Source organism: Rana temporaria, chromosome 1 (genome assembly GCF_905171775.1).
Source record: "Rana temporaria chromosome 1, aRanTem1.1, whole genome shotgun sequence".
Taxonomy (NCBI): Eukaryota; Metazoa; Chordata; class Amphibia; order Anura; family Ranidae; genus Rana; species Rana temporaria.
The window spans coordinates 639,211,798-639,237,042 of NC_053489.1; the positions used below are offsets into that span (position 1 = coordinate 639,211,798).

The 25,245-nt window shown below is 46.8% G+C and overlaps 1 protein-coding gene across 1 annotated transcript in view; it reads right to left on the minus strand.

Annotated features, from left to right (window-relative positions):
• Positions 1-25,245, minus strand: part of PTCD3 (pentatricopeptide repeat domain 3) — a 111,471-nt gene that overhangs the window by 75,858 nt on the left and 10,368 nt on the right. Inside the window, exons 4-8 of the mRNA XM_040335454.1 lie at positions 23,265-23,310; positions 23,108-23,176; positions 19,073-19,177; positions 15,994-16,117; positions 812-924 (exon numbers count right to left, since the gene is read on the minus strand). Of these exons, the coding sequence (XP_040191388.1) occupies positions 812-924; positions 15,994-16,117; positions 19,073-19,177; positions 23,108-23,176; positions 23,265-23,310 (457 nt within the window). The remainder of the gene's footprint in view (positions 1-811; positions 925-15,993; positions 16,118-19,072; positions 19,178-23,107; positions 23,177-23,264; positions 23,311-25,245) is intronic.

Consider the following 25,245-nt stretch of genomic DNA (forward strand, 5'->3'; position numbering starts at 1 on the left):
TTTTTTTTACGGTTACCAGGTTAGAGTTACAGGGGAGGTGTAGTGCTAAAATTATTGCTCTCACTCTGACGATTGCGGCAATGCCTCACATGTGCGATTTGAACACCGCTTACATATGCGAGCGCGACTTATGTATGCGTTTTCTTTGCTGCGCGGAAAAAAAATTGTTGATCACTTTTATTGCCGTCACAAGGAATGTAAACATCCCTTGTGACAGTAATAGGTGGTGACAGGTACTCTTTATGGAGGGATCGGGGGTCTAAAAGACCCCAGATCCCCCCTTTGCACTTTAAAGTATTCAGATCGCTGAAAACTGCGATTCCGAATACTGTATATTTTTTTAAATCCGGCGCCATTGGCAGCCGAGTAAACCGAAAGTGACGTCGCTTCTGTATTTATATTGAATAGACAGGATAAAAGCCATGTATGGCTTCGTTCCAGTCTGTGGCTGGGCGCTGGAGGTGGCGGATCATAGATCAGGTCTCCCGATGGGACGGGAGGCTCGGCGGAGGCGGGAGATGTCCCCTCCCACTCCTCCGGGATAACAACCGAGTGGCTTTTAGCCTCCCTGGAAAGCCGATCGACCGCTCTAAAAAAAACAATACCGGGATAACCCCCGAAAGCAGAGGCCGCAAATGTGCCTACGCTCGGCGGCAGGGGGTTAGACTACAATTCACCATGTATGGCTGTCAGAACACCATTCCTTTGAGAAAAAAAAAAAAAAAGGACAATTTAAGAGACAATATAAAATGCTTTACATTCCCGTTTCCTCGCCACTTTAAAAAACTTGTACAATACAATAGTGACTCACAGTCTCATTCTCCTGGTCTGGATTTGGCTGGCTCTCCGATGCAGGATCTCCATCACCGTAAAAGCACAGAAGATCTAGAAGTCGATTTGCGGTCTCTATAGATGGTGGTGTTCCTACAAACATGACAGAATATCATTAGATTCACATAACAACCAATCATCCTTGTGCGGTGCATTGGGAGAATCCAATTGGTTGTTTTGGACACCAACATTTTTGGTCAAAAGGATAAGTTCACCTTTTGGAACAGATTACATGTTCCACCCATGTTTAGGGTGGAACATGTAACATGTTCCAGCTTCTGCCAACCCTCGCCCCCCCCCCCGATTCCCCTTTGATGCGACAGCAGGCAGGGGTTCTTCTCCCTGGGCCTGTTGTCACAATTTAAAAACAGCGCGGCTCCACCCACATATGGCTGCATCATTAATTTACAGTTTCCTGTAAATGAATGAACTACAACTACTGTTGGCTTGTAGTTCTGAATGAACTACGAGGGTGCTGATGAGTGTTCTCGTAGTTCATTCACAAGCCCTCCAGCTTTCAAAAGAAAGCCTGTATAAAGAGAAGATACATCGCTTATCTTCAGAATGTGAAGCATGGGTGCAATGCTTTCCAGGCTCTTGTAGGAAAAAATATAAATGCACATTTTTTTCCTGCAAAAATATGTGCACTTATTATTTCTTAAAAGGTGAACTTATCCTTTAAAGCCAGGAAACAGACCCTTTGTACACTTCTCTGACCCTGGATTCCTTCATTAAAGCCAAGACACAGATCCTGTGTACGCATTCCTGACCCTCCAATTTATCCATAAAGGCAGGAGGCAGACCCTGTTTTTGCTCCCTGTCGGAGGGTAGCAGTGATATCCTCAATACAGTTTGTCATGAAAGCTCACCCCCTGATCCAATTATACTCTTCTATGCTCCCCTGAGCCTCTATTCCTCCGTGTACGCTTCTGTCTGTTATCAGCCACTTGACCTCTGGAAGGTTTACGCCCCCCCCCCCCCCATGACCAGGCCATTTTCCGCAAGCGCACCGCTCTAGTGTGAAAGCACTTTGGCTCTCACACAAAGGCTGCAGAAGAGGCGTTTTTCAGGTGCCATTTTTAGCCCAAAAGCGCCTAAAAACACCCCAGTGTGAAAGGGGATCTAAATGTCTTAACCGCTGGCAACAAAAGTGGACTTGGGGGGTTTACTCAAATAGGGCCCAATTATCCATTTTCCCTCCCCGGTGTCATGTGACTCAGTGTTACAAGGTCTTAGGTGTGAATGGGGAGCAGGTCTGTTAGATTGGGTTTTCTGCTCTCACTCTCCCATACTAGTCAATGGAAGTTCAACGTGGCACCTCATGACAAAGAACTCGGAGGATCTGAAAAAAAAAGGGATTTTTAATACAGCTTACCTGTAAAATCCTTTTCTTGGAGTACATCACGGGACACAGAGCGGCATATTCATTACTATATGGGTTATATGGAGTACCTTCAGGTGTTGACACTGGCAATCTCAAACAGGAAATGCCCCTCCATATATAACCCCCTCCCATAGGAGGAGTACCTCAGTTTTGTAGCAAGCAGTATGCCTCCCAAAATGGTCCCCAAAAAGAGGGGTGGGAGCTCTGTGTCCCGTGATGTACTCCAAGAAAAGGATTTTACAGGTAAGCTGTATTAAAAATCCCTTTTTCTTTATCGTACATCACGGGACACAGAGCGGCATATTCATTACTATATGGGATGTCCCAAAGCAATGCTCACAATGAGGGGAGGGAGAACATCTCCAAGACAAAAGGATTTAATTTAGAGAAATACTCAAATCATAATAAATCCAACTTAGTTGAGAAAAATAATCTTAAATTTTAAATTTAACTCAAAAAAGAGGAGCCCCCGGAATCCGAGGGTCTCAAACTGCAGCCTGCAGCACTGCCTGCCCAAAGGCTGTATTCCTTCTTACGTCCAACTGGTAGAATTTTGTAAACGTGTGGACAGAAGACCAGGTTGCCGCCTTGCAAACTTGAGCCATAGAGATCTGGTGGTGTGCTGCCCAGGAGGCGCCCATGGCCCTAGTAGAATGAGCCTTTAATGATACTGGAGGAGGCAACCCTTTCAAGCCGTAGGCCTGAGTGATTAATTGCTTAATCCACCTAGAAATGGTGGACTTTGCAGCTGCCTGCCCCTTCTTGGGCCCATCCGGTAATATGAACAGCACATCTGTTTTCCGGATCTTCTTTGTAGCTTTAAGATAGGCCTTCATGGCCCTGACGATATCCAAGGTATGCAGCAACCCTTCCTTTCTGGAAGTAGGTTTAGGGAAGAAGGATGGTAATACCAAATCCTGGTTCAAATGAAAACTGGATACAACCTTCGGTAGGAAGGAAGGATGAGGGCGGAGAACGACCCTGTCCTTATGAAAAATAAGATATGGTTCCTTACAGGATAAGGCCGCCAGTTCCGATACTCTTCTTGCGGAAACTATGGCGACCAAAAATACTAACTTTCTTGTCAGTAAAACCAAAGGAATTTCAGCCAACGGCTCAAACGGTTGTTTCTGTAAACTTGACAGAACAAGGTTTAAATCCCACGGGCAAAGCGGGGATTTAACTGGAGGTTTAATACGTAAGACCCCTTGAAGGAAGGTCTTAACCAGCGAGTGGGTGGCCAGCGGCCGCTGAAACCACACTGACAGAGCAGAAATCTGTCCTTTGATTGTGCTTAATGCCAATCCTTTATCCACTCCTAGCTGGAGAAAACTTAATACTCTATCGATGGTAAATTTGCGAGAAAGCCATCGCTTGGACTCACACCAGCCTACATAGGCCTTCCAGACCCTGTAATAAATCACCCTAGAGACCGGTTTCCTGGCTCTGATTAGGGTAGAGATTACTTTCTGAGACAGACCTCTACCCCTGAGAATCAGGGATTCAGCTTCCAGGCCGTCAAATTTAGATGCCGTAAGGCAGGGTGGAGGATCGGACCTTGCGATAGCAGGTCTGGCCGTAGAGGAAGAGTCCAAGGGTCTCCCACTACCATCCTTAATATTAGTGAGTACCATGCCCTTCTGGGCCATACTGGAGCTACCAGGATGACTGGTATGTGCTCCACCCGGATCCTGCGCAGCAGGCGGGGTAGTAACTGGAGCGGGGGAAACGCATAAAGAAGTTTGAACCGATGCCAAGGGCAAACCAACGCATCGGTTCCGCAGGCCATCGGATCCCTTGAGCGGGACATGAACCTGTCTAGCTTCTTGTTGAGTCTCGATGCCATGATATCCACGTCCGGCACTCCCCATCTTTGGCAGAGTGCTTGAAAGATTTGTGGATGCAGAGACCATTCCCCCGGCAAAAGAGTCTGGCGGCTTAAGAAGTCCGCCTGAAAGTTGTCCACTCCTGGAATGAATATTGCCGATATGCAGGGCACATGAGCCTCTGCCATAGGAGAATCAAGCTCACCTCTCTCTGAGCGGCTTGACTCCTGGTTCCCCCTTGGTGATTTATGTATGCCACGGCCGTGGCATTGTCTGATTGAATTCTCACCGGGAACCCCTGCAATTTTGACGTCCAAGCCCTGAGGGCTAGTCGAGCAGCTCTGAGCTCCAAGATGTTGATGGGCAACTGCTTCTCTGGCGTTGCCCAAGTACCTTGGCGAGTGCAACCATCCAAAATTGCTCCCCAGCCCGTCAGGCTGGCGTCTGTGGTCACTATCTTCCAAGCCACTGGGCTGAAAGACTTCCCCTTCAGTAGATTCTGAGGGTCTAACCACCAACACAGACTTTGTCGGACTCTTGATGAGAGCGGCAACGGGATATCCAAGGCCTGTGGCCTTCTGCTCCATGCTGACAGGATGGCTGCCTGCAGGATGCGAGTGTGGCTCTGGGCGTATGGTACCGCCTCGAATGTGGCCACCATCTTGCCTAGTAACCTCATACATAGGCGAATAGTCGGTTCCTTCTTGCTTAGAACCAGTAGGATTAATTCCTTGATGGCTTTGACCTTCCTCAGAGGTAGAAACACTCTTTGTTGTTCTGTGTCTAATCTCATGCCGAGATATTCCAACTGCCTTGTGGGCAGGAAAGCTGACTTTTCTCGATTTAGGACCCAGCCGAACTTCGAGGTATTGGACCGTGAGGGCCACTGCTCGCTCCAAGCCGGGAGACGAGTGATCTATGACTAGGAGGTCGTCCAGGTATGCTAGGATCGTGACCCCTTGGATCCTTAGTTTGGCTAGGATTGGAGCTAGGACCTTCGTGAACACCCGGGGGGCCGTAGCCAACCCGAAGGGAAGCGCCACGAATTGGAAGTGACGCGAAGCCACCATGAAGCGTAGATATTTTTGATGTGGCTGATAAATTGGAAGATGAAGGTAGGCATCCTTTATGTCTATGGACGCCATGAAGTCGTCCTTTTGGAGTGTGGTAGCTGCTGACCGCACGGATTCCATCCGAAATGAGCGGATCTTTAGGTAAGTATTTACCATCTTTAGGTCCAAAATTGGCCTGACATCTCCATTGGACTTCGGGATGATGAATAGGTTGGAGTAGAAACCTAGCCCCTGTTCCAGGACTGGTACCTCTACTATTACTTCCTGGGAAAGTAGATGATTTAATGCCGACATTAATGCGGCTCCTTTCTCCGGATCGTTTGGAATCCTCGACTCCTGGAAATGAAGAGGAGGAAACCTTAGGAAATCTAATTTGCAGCCCGTGGCCACGGAAGACCGTACCCACTCGTCGGGAATGCTGGCTTCCCAAACCTCTGAAAAGAGTCGCAGCCTTCCCCCCACCTTCGTGGGTGGGGGCGTCCCTTCATAAGGTCGGCTTGAGGGCTGGTTTTGCTGGTTTGCGAACCCACTGCTTTCTGCCTCTAGCAGCCTGTCCTTGTGATTTGCTGTTGAAGCCGAAGTTTGCTTTCGCAGGAGGCCGTCGATACTGTTTGGCATTAAAGGGCCCCTGCCCAGGGGAGTACTGTCGTTTAAACGCAGGCCCCTGAAACTTCCTCTTAGTTGGCAAGAGAGTACTTTTGCCATTTGAAATGGTTTGAATGTATTTATCTAGGTCTTCTCCGAAGAGTCGTCCTCCATGGAAGGGGAACCCTACCAGGAGCTTCTTGCATGGGGGCTCGGCCTCCCAGCTTTTTAACCATAAGAGTCTTCTCATATGGATAAGGGATAACGATAAACGTGACGCTTGCTGGATAGAATCCTTAATTGCGTCTACTGTAAAACATATGGCCCTAGGGACATCCGAAAATTCTTCTGCCTGCTGGGCAGGAATAACTTGATCCGATTCTTCTGCCTGCTGGGCATCTGCTTAACTTGATCCGATAATGCTTGAGCAACCCCAATCGCAGCCACGGCTGGCTGTACTACTGCCCCTGCAGTAGTGAAGGAGTTCTTAAGTAGTGCTTCCAAGCGTTTATCAACTGGATCCTTGAATACCTGTATGTTTTCTACAGGGCATGTTAATGATTTGTTAATACATTAGATGGCTGCGTCCACTGCAGGAGTAGCCCATTTCTTGGAAAATTTATCTTCCATAGGATATAGGGCAGAGAATCTTTTAGGTGGTAAGAAGATTTTATCTGGCTTGTTCCAATCTTGGAACAAAACTCCCTCTAGTAGAGGGTGGATCGGAAATACTGCATTGCTTTGAGGCGCCCTCAGTGAGCCCAAAGCTGAAACCGTAGACACCTGGAGATCTGGTACTGGCAAGTTGAATGCATTATGGACCAAGTCCGTTAAGGCTTGAATCCACCAGCTCTCCCCTTGGGAGACTGCTCCAGACTCCTCTGTATCCGGATCTTCGATCCCTGAACCTACTTGGTCCTTGTCCAAGAGGTCGTCCAATTCCCATGAGGAAAGGACCTCCTCTTCTGAGGGTCCGCGCTCGGGCGACGGAGATCTAATCCGTTTACTGCCCCGCATAGCTGTGGCTATCATTTTTCCCATTCTTTTCTCCATCTCTCTTAAAGAGGTGAGTAATACCTTGTCCATGACCATCTTAGGGTTGGACTGACCCGCGCCAGCTCCAGCCCCAGATCCCGATGGCCCCAAGGCTCCCTGTGGGGAAAGCAGCGGCATAACTTTGTCCGAGACCTCAGACTCTCTGGGGGAATCCCCACCTCTTGTACCCTCCGACCCGGATGCCATGGTACAATACCGAGGTACACCTGCTACCTATTGGTATTTGGAACTATAAAAGTTAATTGCCCAAACACCTGTTTGGGGGATAAAAAATGCTTCCTCTCCCCTAGATGACTTTTTTTTTTTTTTTTTTTTCGTTTTTGTTTCAAATCCAGGAAAGAAAAAACATTCTGTCCCCCTGAGTAGTATTGCAAAGAAAAACTATGAGATGGAAAAGAAACAGCCTATTTCTAGGCTTGAAAAACAGTCTTCTGAAGACTGCAAAATCCTTTCTGGCCACTGTGTGTCCTCGGTGCCCCGTGCTGCCGCTCTGGTCTTTCTTCCTCAGTTCCAAAGTATTGAATGGAACAAACAAGGAAGGGCCGCCCCTTCCTTAAGCCACTGACCCGCCCTTCCCCCCCCCAGCAATCTCAAACAGGAAATGCCCCTCCCGACAGGGGGGGGGGGGGGGGGTTTGGGAGGAAGGGACCTCTCTGTTCCAGCAAACTGCAGCCTGCAGCCTGGAACCATGAGGAGGTCAGCGTTTTGCCTGGAGGCTTGCAGGTAAGCACAGCTCTCTGACACACACATATACTTTTATATCACACAGGCCCCACTCAATGCTTTTCCAACACTACAAGGGAGGTCACATCTTATGGGGAATAATACATATAGAGCCATCCTATCTTTATGATATGTGACTAGTTTGCCAGATGCAGTGCATAACTTTAGGCATGTCCCCTGTGACCCCCCAGAAAAAAACCTGCTAAGAACCAAGTTCCGCAAGTTTTCCCCTCACTTACCTGCTCCATGCCGCAGGACTTTGCCAAGCAAGAGGCCCAATCTTCCCCCATCTCCGTGGGGATGTCTAGACCTTCAGGCCCTGGGTTCCTATGAAGGATCCACTGTCCTGGGCCCATATAGCACCCTGGCAACAGAAAACATTAGGCACCCAAAGGTTTCTAAGTTCTGGGCCCAGGGTCCAGCTCTCTAAAAAGAAAAGCATTATGGGCTATACCCCAAGGGTTTGGGGTCCGGTTACTGACCACTTTAGCGCTGAGGCTTTTTTGGACAGAACCGGTAGCTCACCTAATCCCAAGGATGCGGAGGCAAGCTAAACCATGACCAACACCTAAAACACTGGCGTAAAAACTGAGGTACTCCTCCTATGGGAGGGGGTTATATAGGGAGGGGCATTTCCTGTTTGAGATTGCCAGTGTCAACACCTGAAGGTACTCCATATAACCCATATAGTAATGAATGCCGCTCTGTGTCCCGTGATGTACGATAAAGAAATAATTGTTGCTCTTAGAGCTGCAACTAACGATTATTTTCATAATCTAATAGTTGGCCGATTATTGTTTCGATGAATCGACTAATCAGATAATAAAAAAAAAAAAAAAAAAAAAAGAAGGTGTGGTGTACAATTTAGTTAATATGTAAATAAAAAATAAATAAAAAAAGGCAATTTATTCTTAAATATAGCCATATGCAGTGGTAAATATAAATAACCAACTACAGTAATTGTAATGCCTTCTACTACCTACACTTTCTCTGGGTTCAGATGCTGATCTTGCTTGCACAGTCTTTAATGTGATTTTTTATTTTATTTAAACAAACTTGTTGTACTTCCTTGCTCTGTGTAATGGTTTTGCACAGAGCAGCCCAGATCCTCCACTTCTGGGGTCCCTCACCAATGCTTCTGGCTCCTCCTGCCTTCAGAGTGCCTCAATAGCAAGCTGCAAAGTATAGGATAAAGCGCCCGCTATAGCAAGGTTTAAAAAATAAACAAAAAAAACACCTTCTGCCTTTAGAACCACTCACCACCTGCCCAGGACTACATATCCCATGAGGCATTGCTCCTCACACTTGCACATTCACAAATTCTCAGGCACTTGGTGACATGGATGGTGTACTGAGCTGTATGTGTGCTGCACTGTATTTCCTGATATGTAAACAAATAAGGCATTCTATATGCAGGCCAACTAATCAACTGGCCGATTAATCAATTATGAAAATAGTTGACAACCATTTTCATAATCGATTAGTTGTTTCAGCTCTAGTTGCTCTACATAAAGATGGCCTAGGCTATAACAGGGGTTGACAAATTTGCTTGGAATCTAGGAGCCAGGTAAAAAAGTTAGGAGCCAGAAAACGCGCCCCGTCCCGACGAGCTTGCGCGCAGAAGCGAACACATACGTGAGCAGCGCCTGCATATGTAAACGGTGTTCAAACCACACATGTGAGGTATCGCCGCGATTGGTAGAGCGAGAGCAATAATTCTAGCCCTAGACCTCCTCTGTAACTCAAAACATGCAACCTGTAGATTTTTTTAAACGTCGCCTATGAAGATTTTAAAGGGTAAAAGTTTGTCGGCATTCCACGAGCGGACGCAATTTTGAAGCGTGACATGTTGGGTATGAATTTACTCGGCGTAACATTATCTTTCATAATATAAAAAAAAATGGGGATAACTTTACTGTTGTCTTATTTTTTAATTAAAAAAGTGTAATTTTTTCACAAAAGTGCGCTTCTAAGACCGCTGCGCAAATACGGCGTGACAGAAAGTATTGCAACGATCGCCATTTTATTCTCTAGGGTGTTAGGATAAAGATTATATATAATGTTTGGGGGTTTTAATAAGAGGGAAGAAGATGGCAGTGAAAATAGTGAAAAAACAACATTAGAATTGCTGTTTAAGTTGTAATGCTTAACTTGTAATACCAACGGCCACCACCAGATGGCGCCAGCTCACATATGGTGGTAATAACTTGTAATACCAACGGCTCACCACCAGATGGCCCCAGCTCACACAAAAAAAAAAAAAAAAAAAAAATTTTTTTTTTTTTTTTGCCCCCCTTCCAAGCCAAGTCGCCAGGATCCTATTTCTAGTCGCCATGGCGACCTGGCGCCCGGGATTTGTCGATCCCTGGGCTATAAGATTGCCAAGACCCTGAAACTGAGCTGCAGCACGGTGGTCAAAACCATACAGCAGTCTAACAGGACAGGTTCCACTCAAAACAGGCCTCGCCATGGTCGACCAAAGAAGTTGAGTGCACGTGCTCAGCGTCATATTCAGAGGTTGTCTTTGGAAAATAGACGTATCAGTGCTGCCAGCATTGCTGCAGAAGTTGAAGGGGTGGGGGGGTTGGGTCAGCCTGTCAGACCATACACCGCACACTGCATCAAATTGGTCTGCATGGCTGTCGCTCCAGAAGGAAGCCTCTTCTAAAAGATGATGTACAAGAAAGTCTGCAAACAGTTTTCTGAAGATAATCAGATTAAGGACATGGATTACTGGAACCATGTCCTGTGGTCTGATGAGACCAAGATAAAACTTATTTGGTTCAGATGGTGTACAGTCAAGCATGGTGGTGGGAGTGTCATGGTCTGGGGCTGCATGAATGCTGCCGGCACTGGGGACCTCCAGTTCATTGAGGGAACCATGAATGCCAACATGTCCTGTTACATACTGAAGCAGAGCATGATCCCCTCCCTTCAGAGACTGGGCCACAGGGCAGTATTCCAACATAACGACCCCAAACACACGTCCAAGAAGACCACTGCCTTGTTAAAGAAGCCAAGGGTAAAAGGTGATGGACTGGCAAAACATGTCTCCAGACCTAAACCCTATTGAGCATCTCTGTGGGGCTCCTCAAATGGAAGGTGGAGGAGCACAAGGTCTCCAACATCCACCAGCTACTGGAGGAGTGGAAGAGGACTCCAGTGGCAACATGTGAAGCTTTGGTGAACTCCATGCCCAAGAGGGTTAAGGCAGTGCTGGAAAATAATGGTGACCACACAGAATTTTGACACTTTGGGCCCAAATTGGACATTTTCACCTAGGGGTGTACTCACTTTTGTAAAAGATTTATAGCTGCGCTGTAAAAATTGTATATCTCTTGTGTGACTTACATTAATTGGTGATCAGATAGTCCTAAAATGTGAATGACAATGAAGCAAACCAGGATGACCAGAACAAAAAAAATGCTGATCCAATTATCACAATATAAAAGTCCTCCAGTGTGTATAAAGGTGACTGGAATGCAGTGAATACACCCGAGAAAAGTAATGTGTTTCTATTTGAAAGAATCCGCCACGTTTGGAAAAAATGCCTCCTTACCAACTTTACTGATCTCCCGAAAGACATCGTGACAGCATGTGGCTAATTAGTCCCCGCCCGGGGTCTCTCTCTGCTGGGTATTAGGGATGAGCTTCATGTTCGAGTCAAACCCATGTTCGACCGTTTGCGCCAAATTCGAGTGGCGCGTCACGGCCCATAATTCATTGCGGCATTGCTGACTAATGATTGGCCAAGCATGCACTATGACCCGCATGCTTGGCCAATCACAGCGCGCAAAAAATGGGGGGAGAGAGGGAGAGGGAGATTTGTTTTCTAGGTAGATAGAGCAGGCAGGCTAGTCAGTTAAAGTTACAGTGTGTAGAGGATATATATGCATCTCAGGTGTTGTACATATATTTATACACTGTATAGTTTAGCTAGATCAGCTATTCCTAATTTACTGGCAGGCAGGTGATTGGGCTAGCTGCAGTATTCTCACGTGGTGTATTGCCTGTGTCCTCTGCAGTGTGCACCATAAAGCTACGTGGTGTGTACTGCCTTTGTCCTCTGCAGTTTGCACCTAAAACTACGTAGTGTGTACTGCCCGTGTCCTCTGCAGTTTGCACCTGAAGCTACGAGGTGTGTGTACTGCCTTTGTCCTCTGCAGGTCATTAGTATGTCTGGAAGGACAAGGAGAGGCAGAAAGTCACGAGGGCAAGCAGGCTCTGCGTCTAGAGGCAACAGTGCTAGTCGTGGACACGGTGCATCCTCATCAGCACGTGGCCGTTGGACACGCTCGTCCTTGTTTTCGGCAGCCGGCCGCGTTGAGCCGCAACATGCCGAAGACTTGGTAGAGTGGATGACCAAGCCCCTCTCACCCAGGCTCAGGGTACTTTGTCTGGCAAAGCAGCTGCCAAGACGTCCTCTTCTCTCTGCTCAATGGAATCAGTCACTCCTTCCCTAGCCCCACCATGTCATCCTGAGGAGTCCCCCGAACTGTTTGACCACAGTGTTGGGTACATGCTGCATAAGGATGCGCAGCGTTTTGAAGGCTCCCATGATGGTACACAGCTAGAGGAAGGCAGCAATTTGAGCCCAGAGAGAGGGGGTGCCCAAGAAGGACAGCAATCTGGCAGTCATGTTCCCCCAGCTGCAGCATACTGCCAGGTTTTCTACAGTGATGAGGAGGGAGGGGATGATGAGGTCACTGACTCTACGTGGGTGCCTGGAGGAGGAGGCACAGGCACATCTCCAACGAGGTAGGATGCCCTCCAGGGGTCAGCTTAAGGGCAGCACACTGACTGCATCACAATGCAGAGCTACGCATATGTAGGGCGCTGCTGTGCCTCAGCGTTATTTCAAAAGTTCTTTGGTGTGGGCCTTTGAGACAAATGCATCAGATCGCACCGCTGCCATTTGCAACATATGTCTCAAGCGCATCTTGCGTGGCCAAACATCACCCGCTTGGGCACCACATGCTTGACCAGACATATGTCGACCTGCCATGCAGTTCGTTGGCAAGCGTACCTCAAAGACCCATACCAAAGAACAAAGCGGACCTCCCCTTGCCCCTCATCAGCTAGGATCTCCAACGCCACTATACCCTCAGTCCTCTCTGAAGCCTGCACTGATAAAACTGAAGGTGTAGAATTAGGTGTGTCAAAGCTTAGTACATGCGAGCAATCTACTATCCGTACACCGATGGCAGATTGTACCAGGCAAATTTCCCTGCCCCAGCTGCTGCAGCGCCGAAAGAAGTTCTCTCCCAGCCATCCACATGCCCAGCGGTTGAATGCTAGCTTAGCTAAATTGCTAGCACTTCAACTGCTGCCTTTTCAGTTGGGAGATTCTGCCCCCTTCCGCGAGTTTGTGGAATGTGCGGTACCTCAGTGGCTAGTTCCCAAACGCCACTTTTTCTCACAGAAGGCGATTCTGGCTCTCTACCGCCATGTGGAAGGCAATGTCCATGCCTCGCTGGACAGGGCAGTCAGTGGTAAGGTGCATATTACCGCTGACTCATAGTCCAGCAGGCATGGACAGGGACGTTACCTGTCTTTCACGGCGCATTGGGCGACTCTGCTGGCAGCTGGGAAGGACGCAGGACAAGGTACAGTAGTGTTGGAGGTTGTTCCGCCACCACGCCTCCAAAATGCTACTACTGGTTGTGACACACCTTTCTCCTCCTCCCCCTGCACTTCTTCCTCTGTGGCCTCTTCCTGTGCTGATGTGTCCTCGGAACCAGCGGTGCTCCGTAGGCGTTCAAGTGGCTACGCAGGTACGCAGGCAAAGAGATGCCATGCGGTGCTTGAGCTGTTGTGCTTGGGGGACAGGAGCCCCACTGGGCCAGAGGTTCTGACAGCTCTGCAGGGGCAGGCTCAGAGGTGGCTGACGCCACGCCAGCTTAAGGTGGTGGTTTACGACAATGGCACCAACCTCCTCTCCGCCCTGTGACAGGGACAACTGACCCATGTGCCCCGTTTTGCTCATGTCCTTAATTTGGTGTTGCAGCAGTTCTTGGGCAGGTACCCGGGCTTACAGGAGGTCCTGAAGCAGGCCAGGAAAGTCTGTGCATTTCCCACGGTCATATAATGCCAGTGCTCGGCTGGCAGACCTCCAAAGGGAATACAACATGCCCACCAGGTGGAACTCTACGTTGGCCATGCTGCAATGGCTGCAGACGCAGCAGAGGGCCATCAATGAGTATCTGTGCCAATATGGCAGCAGAACTGGGTCAGGGGAGATCGTTTTTTTTTCCCCCACGCCAGTGGGCCATGATCAGGGATGCATGCACTGTCCTGTCACCATTTGAGGAGGCCACGAGGATGGTGAGCAGTGACAGTGCATGCATCAGTGAGACTGTCCCTCTTATTCACATGTTGGAGCACACGCTGCGTGGAATAATGGACAGGGCCCTTGAGGCAGAACAGAGGGAGGAAGAGGGGGACTTCCTTACCTCTCAAGGCCCCCTTTATCCAGACAGTGTTCCTGCTTGCCTGCCTATCACACAGGAAGAGGACGAAGACCAGGAGGAGGAGGACGAGGAGGATTGTGTCAGCATGGAGGTGGAGCCTAGCACTTAGCATCAGCAGCAGGCTTCAATGGATCAATTACAGTCCCAAGGAACCCATGGACTTGTACGTGGCTGGGATGAGGTGGCTGCGGATCCTGTCGTCCTCAGTGACCCAGAGGACTCCGCAACGAATGCCTCAGCAAACCTACGTTGTACGGCCTCCCTGATCCTGCGGAAGGATCCTCGTATTCGTGCCATCAAGGAGAGGGATCATTACTGGCTGGCAACTCTCCTTGATCCACGTTACAAGAATAAGGTTGTGGACCTTATCTTGCCGGCGCAGAGGGAGCAGAAGATGAAACATCTTCGGGAGGCCTTGCAGAAAGGTCTGTGCAACGCGTTCCCAGAGACTGGGGGGTTACAAAATCCAGGTCCTGGACAACGTGTTGTTGAGGCTTTGGTCAGTCACAGAAGGAGCCGTGGAGAAGGTGGCCGTCTGACCGATGCGTTCAGACAATTTGCCCCAAGGTATGACCGGTTCCAGTAATCATCGCCAGCGTCTGTTTTTCTGTTTTAGTGCGGGAATACCTAGGGGCAAGATCAGACTTGGACACCTTTCCCACCGAAAATCCTCTGGCTTACTGGGTCTTGAGGGTGGATCACTGGCCAGAGCTTGCACAGTACGCAATTGAGCTACTGGCTTGTCCTGCATCCAGCGTTCTTTCAGAACGCACATTCAGTGCTGCTGGAGGCTTTGTGACCGATCACAGGGTGCGCCTCTCCACCGACTCGGTCGATCGACTGACCTTCATAAAAATTAATCAGGTTTGGATCACCACAAGCTACCAAGCACCTGATGCTGATGTAACTGAATATTTTTTTTTGAAATGTCAGATCCCTTCAAGACTGCCTTTGCTGATGTTGAGTGACTATCCTGTTATGCTGAGTGACTATCCTTTTCCTCCTCAATGATCATGCTGATAGCTTGTAAGAACATTTTTGGTTCTGGGCACCGCCACCAGTGGCTAAGGCCCAATTTTTCTGCCCCTGTTTTTGATGCAATACTTTGCAGCAGGCTCATTCCTGCGCTCCAACTAGAGTATCTGTGAGGGGTTGCAGTGTTGTGGCACCAGCACCACCAACAAAGGCCCAAAGTTCTGCCGTGTGTATGCATACCAAGTTCACCGTTCACTTTGCACAAAATTTCACAGATCTGCCAATGGAAATCCGATTGTGTGTATGAGGCTTTAGAAGCTCACACCATGATCTAATTATATCCCCCTCTATACTCCCCCCCCCTCTATACTCCCCTGACCCTCTATTCCTCTAGTAAAGTCAGGTGACAGACCCTGCAGGGTTGATTTACTAAAACCGGAGAGTGCAAAATCTGGTGCAGCTCTTCATAGAAACCAATGAGCTTCCAGGTTTTTTGTCAAAGCTAAAATTGAACAAGTTGGAAACTGATTTCCCACCATACACAGCTGCACCACATTTTGCACTATTCAGTTTTGTTTGGTTAACTTTATTGTTAAAGTTTAAAGCCCACGTTCACACCGAGGGCCGATTTCAAACCAGTATTTTAGTCTGACTTTGGGGACGATTTAATGCACAGACGTCTATTCAAATCGCCCCCGGCAATTGGATCCAATTTGGCATGTGGTTTGACATGTCAGGTTGCATGCCAAATTCGGCCCAGTGTGAAGGTGGGCTAAATCTAGGTTTGCCCCAAGCATGTTTGAAGCCATTTACCGGTGACTCTCACTACCTCTGCTGGAAGTTAGTTCCAAGAATCATCTACCCCTTCAGTAAAATATACTTTCTAAGATCAGTTTTGAACTTTGTTTTGTGTTCTTGATTTTGGTTTCATATTGAAAAGACTGAAAATAGTTTGCACATAGCTGGTTCATTAGCAGATAAAAGTCTAAAAAAAAAAAAAAAAAAAACAATTTCAGCCTAAATATCATGTTCATGGGCAAACAAAACAAATACATAACTGAATCACATACCGGCTTGAAGAAGCTGGTCATACAAGTCCACGGACTCTTTGACTTTCCTGAGTTTAATGCGCTCAGTCAAGGCTTCTTCGCTGATTGCTTCAATCTGTGGCTGGACGTTCTCCGGCATCAGGAGCTTGAAACAGAAATTCCATTGGTGAAAATTCACATTTGTACAGGTTTAGCACTAAAGACTGTCAAGCCTCAGTGCTCACTCTATTACAGATGGGTATTTTTAGCGATGCTGCTCTTGTTGAGGGGAAAAAAAAAAAAAACACTCGAAATCACTAGAAAACAGAAAAAAAGGACGCAAAACGCCTAGTGCATTACCTTAAAAAACCTTAAAAATCGTATTTACGCTTGCCGACCGATGCACGTCGGCAGAATGGCATGGCTGCGCATATTGACGTACAGGTACATCCCCTTTAATATGCACAGCCGTGGGTCGCGCTCGCGACCCGATCGGGTGCTCAGTGACCGTCGGTGTCCAGCGATCGGGTCACAGAGCTGAAAAACGGGGAGAGGCAAGTGTAAACAAACCACTCCCCGTGCTTCCTAGTCAGACTGTCACTGATCGTCTGCTCCCTGTCATAGGGAACGACTATCAGTGATGTCACATGCCAAGCCACGCCCTCACACAGTAAGAATCACTCCCTTAGGGCACACTTAATCCCTTCACTGCCAGTGGCATTTTCACAGTAATCAGTGCATTTTTATAGCACTGATCGCTGTAAAAATGACAATGGTCCCAATGGTGTCAAAAGTGTCCGATGTGTTCGCCATAATGTCGCAGTCACAATAAAAAAATAAATAAATCGCTGATCACTGTAAAAAAAATAAAAATGCTATAAATCTATCCCCTATTTTGTAGACTATATAACTGTTGCGCAAACCAAACGCCTATTGCGTTTTTTTTTTACCAAAAATTTGTAGAATACGTAATCAACCTAAACTGAAGAAAAAAAAATTAAATATATTTTTTTGGGGATATTATAGAAAAAAGTAAAAAATATTGAATTTTCTTCAAAATTGTCACTCTATTTTTGTTTATAGCCTAAAAAATAAAAAACTGTAGGTGATCAAATACCACGAAAAGAAAGCTCTATTCGTGGGGAAAAATTATAATAGCAAAAAGGGGCCTGGTCCAACAAAATGGTCAGGGTCTTAAAATGCCAAAAGTATAACCCAAGTGCTCTGAGGAAGGGAGCATGCCTCCGCAAACGCGTCAACTTTACAACCGCAAGTTGACGTTTTATCCTTTTATGTTTGAGAGTATGTTTTTGGCAGTTTTTAACAAAATTTTGACAGCATCTAAGGTAATGCATTAGGCATTTGCGCTCTTGTTTTGGGTCCAGGCTCAATACCCACAAGGACGATTATCTTTATGAAGTTGATATTTTTTGATGTTATGATAAATCACCAACATTTTTAAATTCAAGCCCTAAATATATATTTTACACACACACTAATTGTATTTCGTCATTCGTTTGTATTTCTAATGGTTAGTGCGGTCAAATCAACATTCGTTTTAGACCGTACTGACAACGTTCGAAGGAGCAGGATGGTTATAATTTTCTCGAATTAACAAAATCGAATGTTAAAAGCTAAATTAAGTACTTTTGATTGACATTCTATATGGGTAGGCTACAGTAGATTATATTTTTGTTCTTGCTTTTACATACAAGTTAAAAGCTGGTCTCCGGGCAGATATCAAACATAACAGCCAATACAGCTTAATAACGCTACTAATAGGAGCACCTGAAACTAGGGGTGCAACGGATCAAAAAACTCACGGTTCGGATCGTTGCTCGGATCAGGAGTCACGGATCGGCAACAAATCCCCCCCCCACCAACTATAGTACCCCCTCGGTGCAAACACCCCCCCCTCCTCTCAGTACAAGAGACCCCCCCCTCCTCTCAGGGCAAGAGACCCCCCTCGGGCAGTACAGACACTCCCAGCGTGTGTCCCACGAGTGCGGGCTCCTCCTCTGTGGGTGTAAACAGAGGAGGGCCACCACCGGGTGTACCAAGATGGCCGCGGCTATGGAGCTAGGCCGAAGCCGCGGCCTTTCCTAATGTTATTCCTGCGGCTCCGGAGCTAGGTCGAAGCCGCGGCCTTTCCTAGCGTTATGGCCGCGGCTCCGGAGGTAGGCCGAAGCCGCGGCCATAACGTTAGGAAAGGCCGCGGCTTCGGCCTAGCTCCGGAGCCTTGGCCATAACATTAGGAAAGGCCGCGGCTTCGGCCTAGCTCCGGAGCCGCAGGAATAACACCGTGTGTTCTGATCCGAAGGGGGTGACCCGTTCGGATCACGGATCAACTGTGATCCGTTGCATCCCTACCTGAAACCATTTTGATATTAGCCTTTTGTACCATCCTGTATAGCAGTACTAAGCGAGGGAGGACCAACCCTCTTAGCCAATAAGGCAAGCCATAGATGATGCCATTTTCGACAGTACAACCAGCCTGCCCATACATGGATTGAATCTTAGCCAGTTTGTTCAGCAGGTTGAGATTCAATCCAGCTATGGCCAGCAAAAGGCTGTGCTTAAAAGCAGTATAAAGTTTGGGGTTTTTGCAGATTCATGCTTACATAAGTGGATGCAGCATTGGTCTGATGCTGCACCTGTCCCCGGCACCTACTGAGAGCCGAGCGATCCAACACATTCTCAGAGCTCCCTGAGCAGAGAGCCAGTGACTGTCAATGGAGTGGCCGGGTGCGGCTGGTTTAGGCTCTCAGCGGCTCGCCGAGAGGCCAGGCCGGTCCAGGCATGTGGCCGACTCCATTGTTGCGGTGTTTCCTGAGCCTGGACCAGTTCTGTAATGTCATTGGACAGTGGACTTCAGCCCACTGTCTACTAAAAATGATCTCAGTAGTTTGCTGCTCCTCGTTTATTGTCCAGTCAGGGAGCTGGGAATGTATTCATGCCTTGCTATATAGATTTGCACCTGGCTAGGCTATCCTGCAGTAGTCTCTGAATCACAACACTGGTTGCACAAATTCTTTGACTTGTAAAAAGACAACATATATGGACTTCAACTGTGCATTTAACCATTTGTCTACAGTTGATATGTAACATACTGTTTACGTACTGGAATAAGAGGCTCGGCTATGTTGTTCTCAAATAGATTGGGATACATGTTCACTATATATTTTGCAGCATTTCTTCCCGACTCTTTCGACATGGAATATATATTCTGAATGAAAAGACAAAAACACAATCTCAAGTTACAATGCCACTGTACCAGCATTTGGCACAATCTCTAAAAGAGGTTTCATAGAGAAAAAAAATAAAAACACACACACACACACACACACACACACACACACACACACCATATGAGATTTTGGACATTTTTCCCACGAATCCTTCACAAATTAAATGAAACTCATACAATATAATCCCCATTAAAAGACAAAGTTAAACCTGTGGTTATAATAGAAAAACCATCTTAGGGTGGCCTGGCCTTCCGTGTTCGACAGAAGCCGATCGTCAGAACAGCCACACTGGAAAACTGTCATTGATCAGACGGTGCAGCCGCTGATCAGTACATTCCGCCAGTGGAGAGTCCCCACTGGCAGAATACAATGTCGCCTGGGGTGATAGGGAGGGTTTTTTTTTATCAGACCGCCAGCTGAATGAAGAAAAATCTAAACCATGTTCACACAGCTTTAGAGTAAAAAGTCCCCATAACAAAGCCCAAATTTGAGCCGAAATTTTGCCAAGACCCCTTTCACACTGAGGAAGGCGTATAGCGTTAAAAATAGCACCTGCAATCCGCCCTTAAACAGCTGCTCTTCACACCGGAGCGGTGCCCCGGCAGGGCATCAGAAAAAGTCCTGCCAGCAGCTTCTTTGCATCGGTGCATTGACGGCGGTATGAACCCTTTCTCGGCCGCTAGCAGGGGTTAAAAGCACCCCGTTAGCGGCCGAAATGCGCTGCAAATCCAACAGTAAAATAGCGGCGTTTTACCGCCGATGCTATGGCCGTGAAAGGGGTCTAAATCAGATGAAATTTGACCCATGGGTAGCCCTGTGAGCACCACCCAGCTCAACAAAAGTCAAATTACAACTCAACTGAGCCGTGTGGAACTTTATCGGCCTTACCTCAATTTCTTATCAACTACAATCACTGATCGGGTATTCAGACAGACGCCAGTGCTGTTGCTGGCCGAACGCAATACCCTGCAGTGGCGATTTCTCCATCCAGGCTGTTCAGCATGGAATTGACTGATTATTCTCTAATTGAGCCCTGGTTCACATTGATGCGACTTGGAATGCGATCTGACGTGTCAAAAATCGCATGCCAAATCAGCAGCTATTGTCCACAATGAAACCGTCTGAATCAGTGCAACGCCGACTTTATGGCGCCGCACCGATTCCTAAAAGTAGTTTCTGTACTAATTTGGGCGATTTCAGGTGCGATTTCAATGAACATGCAGGAAACCGCACAGATGTCTCTGAAATCGTCGGACTGACAGCGGGATGAAATAGTGCGATTTCAGCTGAAATCGCACAACTTCAATCCTGCAGCAGTGTGAACCTAGGCTCAACCAGTGGATAGAATGAGAGAAAAATCAAGTGGTGAAAACAAAAAGAGTAAAGTATTCACAATACTTACACTAAAGCTATTGGCCTTTTTAAATATTTAGCAGTTTACTATAACTATAATATAGCGTTCATGCTAAAGCCCGAAATATGCCAAGATGACAGTGACAGTATGCATAGGTGACCATTGCCGTCTGGGGAGGCTAAAGGCATGATCAGGTAACAGTTGGGCCATTCATCATACATTCATTTATTTAGGGGTCTTTAAAGGCCAAGTTCACTTTTTTTCTAAATTTCAGCTCCGCTTTGTACCACTATAGTGGTGATGGCGAACCTTGGCACCCAGATGTTTTGGAACTACATTTCCCATGATGCTCATGCATTCTTCGGTGTGTTTGAGCACCATGGGAGATGTAGTTCCAAAACATCTGAAGTACCAAGGTTCGCCATCACTGCACTATAGCATTAATGTACTTCTTTTGAAAAAATAAAACAGCTTTTCATTTATTCCATGCACGCTTACCTCACTCTCTTTATTGCAGTTTCAAAACACTACTCTATTACTGCCTTACATCCTGGACAGACTTTAGGTCATGACACAGGAAGGAGTTGACCAACTGATCAGATTAGCACACACGCTGCATCATCCACCCTCAGCTGGTCAAATCCTTCCTGTGCCATGACCTAAAGCAGGGGTGCCCAACCTTTTGAAGAGCAAGGGCCACTTAAGCAACATGGTAACCAGTCGAGGGCCACAATGAGCAGATCAGGCGGATGACAGGTCACGGCTACGCTATGGCCCTCCTATCCACCCAGACGAAAGGGTACCGGCGATGTAGAGGAAGCGTCGGCTTATGGGACTCTACTCCGCAGCCGCTTCTTCCTCTACCACCAGCTTCATTTACAACACTGCTGTGGTATGGCGGGTCGGCAACCTGCGATCTGGGCTTGCCAACCCACCATTACAGAGCAGGAGGCCGAGGGCCACATCAGAGGGCTCCGCGGGCCACATGTGGCCCCCGGGCTATCCCTGACCTGAAGTCTGACCAGGAAGTAAAAGCAGAAGTAATCGAGCAGCGTTTTGAAACAGCCATAAAGACAGTGAGGTAAGCGTGCATAGAATAAATGGAAAGCAGTTTTATTTTTGCAAAAGAAGTACATTAATGCTCTATAACCCAATAGTGCAGCGCTCAAAATAAAATGGAAAATGAATCCAAATATACAATGTATGTGATATAAAGTCCACAAAATCTATATTCAAATAAACAATGTAAATATAGGATTTTGTGGACTTTATATCACATACATTGTATATTTGGATTCATTTTCCATTTTATTTTGAGCGCTGCACTATTGGGTTATATTGTTTTTGTTTGCTTATCTACAAACTGTGCTAGCTGCTCTGCACTTTTTTACTTTTAAGTTAGCGCAGATATTTGTTCACCCGTTTTTTTTACATTAATGCTCTATTGGTACAAAGGGGAGCTAGAATTTTGAAAATAAAGTGAACTTAGCCCTTAAGTTTTGGATTGCTGCCACTTCTACACTTGGAGTTCAGTCACCCCCATTTTCTGGGGGTTCAGAAACTCCCTGATCCTATGCCCATCCAGCTCTTGGCACTTGGATAATGAGGATCTCATTAATGGAAGTGCTGAATCAATAGCAATTTTGTGCATATTTATTGCAGAATCAACTGAGTGTAAGTGACTCACTGGAACCTAAGGGGTTAATTTACTAAAACTGGAGCACTCAGAATCTGGTGCAGCTGTGCATGGGAGCCAATCCGCTCTATTTTAGCGTGTTCAATTAAGCTTTGACAATAAAACCTAAGGGCCCTTTCACACGTACGGACCGTATGTCCACATTTTCATCCGTCCGTTTGCGGATGAAAACGGGACATACATGGGTCCCTATGTGATTATGGGTGTCAGCGGATGAACATCCGCTGACACTTGTAATTTGTCCACCTTCGCAAAGGTCCGCATTTGCAGACGGAAGAAATCCTATTTTTCTTCCGTCTGCCGGATCAGATCGGATGATCACGGACATACGGTCCGTGTTCGCCCGATCCCCCATAGGGGAGAGCGGAGGAAAGACAGGGCGGTCCCTGCACAGTGTGCGGGGACCGCCCTGTCAGCTGCCAGCTCAACAGGGATTTTACGGAGGATCCCTGCTAAGCTTTGCGGACACACGGAGTGGATCATTACTGATCCGCTCCGTGTGAAAGGGCCCTAAAAGCCAATTGGTTTCTATGCAGAGCTGCACCAGATTTATTGCACACTCAAGTTTTAGTAATTGTCACCTATGGATTTAAAACACCCTTTCATTGCCATGATACAACAGATACATCCATGGATATAAGACAGAGGGATAGCAATTCCATATATATTGTGTCCATGGTGTGTGAAAGATTTTTCAATAGCATTTGCTATGTACTGAGGAAGACTTGCAACCTCCTAGTCAACCGACTTGCTCTATGGGTTTGGTAATCTCTTACACAAATTTAGGCATATTAGTTAAATGGTAAAATATTGGCCAACAGTCAAAATGGAACACAAATATATGTTAAATAATTTTACATAATCGGCATTCGATCTTGGCAAGAGGTAAGGATCATCTTGAAAACTATAGCCAGCCGATGTTGGGTCCTATATAGGAAAACAGAAAAACTGGTGTTAGAAAAAAAAAAAAAAGAAGTGCATACAGACTCACATAATAAAATAATATCAAACTTACATGGTTCACGGTGTAGGCTAGTGCCTGCAGAACAGCTGTTTTATCCCTTAAAAGTAGAAAAAAAAAAAAAAACACATCAATGCCTTTTTAGATACACACAATCCTGGAATTCTTGGTAGCGGCAGGAAAAAAAAAAAAAAAAAAAAGGAAGAAGAAAAGAAAGCTCCATTTGTGAAAAAAAAGAAGACATACATTTTATTTGGGTACAGCGTCGCATGACTGCGCAATTTTTCAGTTAAAGTAATGCATTGCCGTATCGCAAAAAATGGCCTGATCATGAAGAGGGGAGGGGTTCCAGAGGTCAAGTGGTTAAAGTTTATTAGCTGGATTCAGATAGCTTTACGCCGGCGTATGAGTAGATACGCCGACGTAACTCTGAATCGACACCGTCCTAAATTTAAGCGTATTCTGGAAACCAGATACGCTTAAATTAGGCTAAGATACGAGCGGCGTAAGTCTCCTACGCCGTCGTATCTTAGGGTGCAATATTTATGCTGGCCGCTAGGTAGCGCTTCCGTTTGGCGTAGAATATGCAAATGACTAGATACGCCGATTCAGAAACGTACCTGGCGCATTTTTTTTACGTCGTTTCCGTACGGCTTTTTCCGGCGTAAAGTTAGTCGAACAAATAGCTGGCCTAGTCAATGTTAAGTATGGCCGACGTTCCCGCGTCAAAATTTTTACGTTTTTTGCGTAAGTCGTCCGTGAATGGGGCTGGACGTAATTTACGTTCACGTCTAAACCAATACATCCTTGCGGCGTACTTTGGAGCAATGCACACTGGGATATGTACACGGACGGCGCATGCGCCGTTCGTAAAAAACGTCAATCACATCGGGTCACCAATCATTTACATAAAACACGCCCCCCTCATCCTCATTTGAATTAGGCGTGCTTACGCCGGCCCCATTTACGCTACGCCGCCGTAACTTAGGAGGCAAGTGCTTTGTAAATACAGCACTTGCCTCTCTGACTTACGGCGGCATAGCGTAAATACGATACGCTACGCCGCCTGAAAGATGCGCCGCCCTACCTGAAACTAGCTATATATCTGGATTGGGCATAGATCTCTTCTGTTAAGCTGGCCATAGATAGAATACATTTCGGCTGGTTCAGCAGTGACTGGCCGCATTTCAATCAACTTTTGTACAACTATGCTGCTGGATGCCCCCCACTTTAATCAGCACCGCAGGCTATAGACTTCTGTGCTGATCAGTGTATTCTGATGGCAGGAGAGTCACCCTGCTGTCAGAATACAATAGCTCAGACTTAGGGAGGGCTGCTTAAGTTTACATCAGCTAATCACCGATCTCATCTTAAAAGTTATACTTTATATAGTTCCAAGCTGGCCCAAATGAACTATTGTCCTTCACTAACATGTGAGGTTGCTGGATGTGTTGTATAAACTGGATATAGCCGAGGCAGCATACTGCACTGTGTTCCGAGTGCGAGCCGAGACTTCCTGTCTCATACATGGAAAAACACCCTGGAGTCTATCCGATTGCCGCCCAGCCAATCAGAGGAAGCAATGTATTTTAGCAATGAATACAAAGCTTCCTACGATTGGTCAGAGGTGGTGACATCAGCCAACCCCTCATGTATTCAATGCTAGAATACATCACTTTCAATGACTGGCTGAGCGCCTCTCAGATGGACAGGAAAGTCTCGGCTCGCACCCAGAACACAGTGCTGTATGCAGACGCAGCTAAATACAGTTTATACAGCACATCCAGCGGCCTCACGTTAGTGGGGGACATAGTTTGTTTGGGCCAGCTTGGAACATGTAAAGTGTAACAAAAGCTGGAGTTCAGCTATAACCCTTCCTTGTAACATTCTAAGCATGCCTTCTCCTTCCATACCAGTCTGCTGCTGTTGATCCACCTTCTCCTGCCATTTCATGGCAGCAAGGGCACACACATACTTTATATATTCACACACACAGTGATCATACAAGCAATGCTGGCAAACAACTCTCAATATC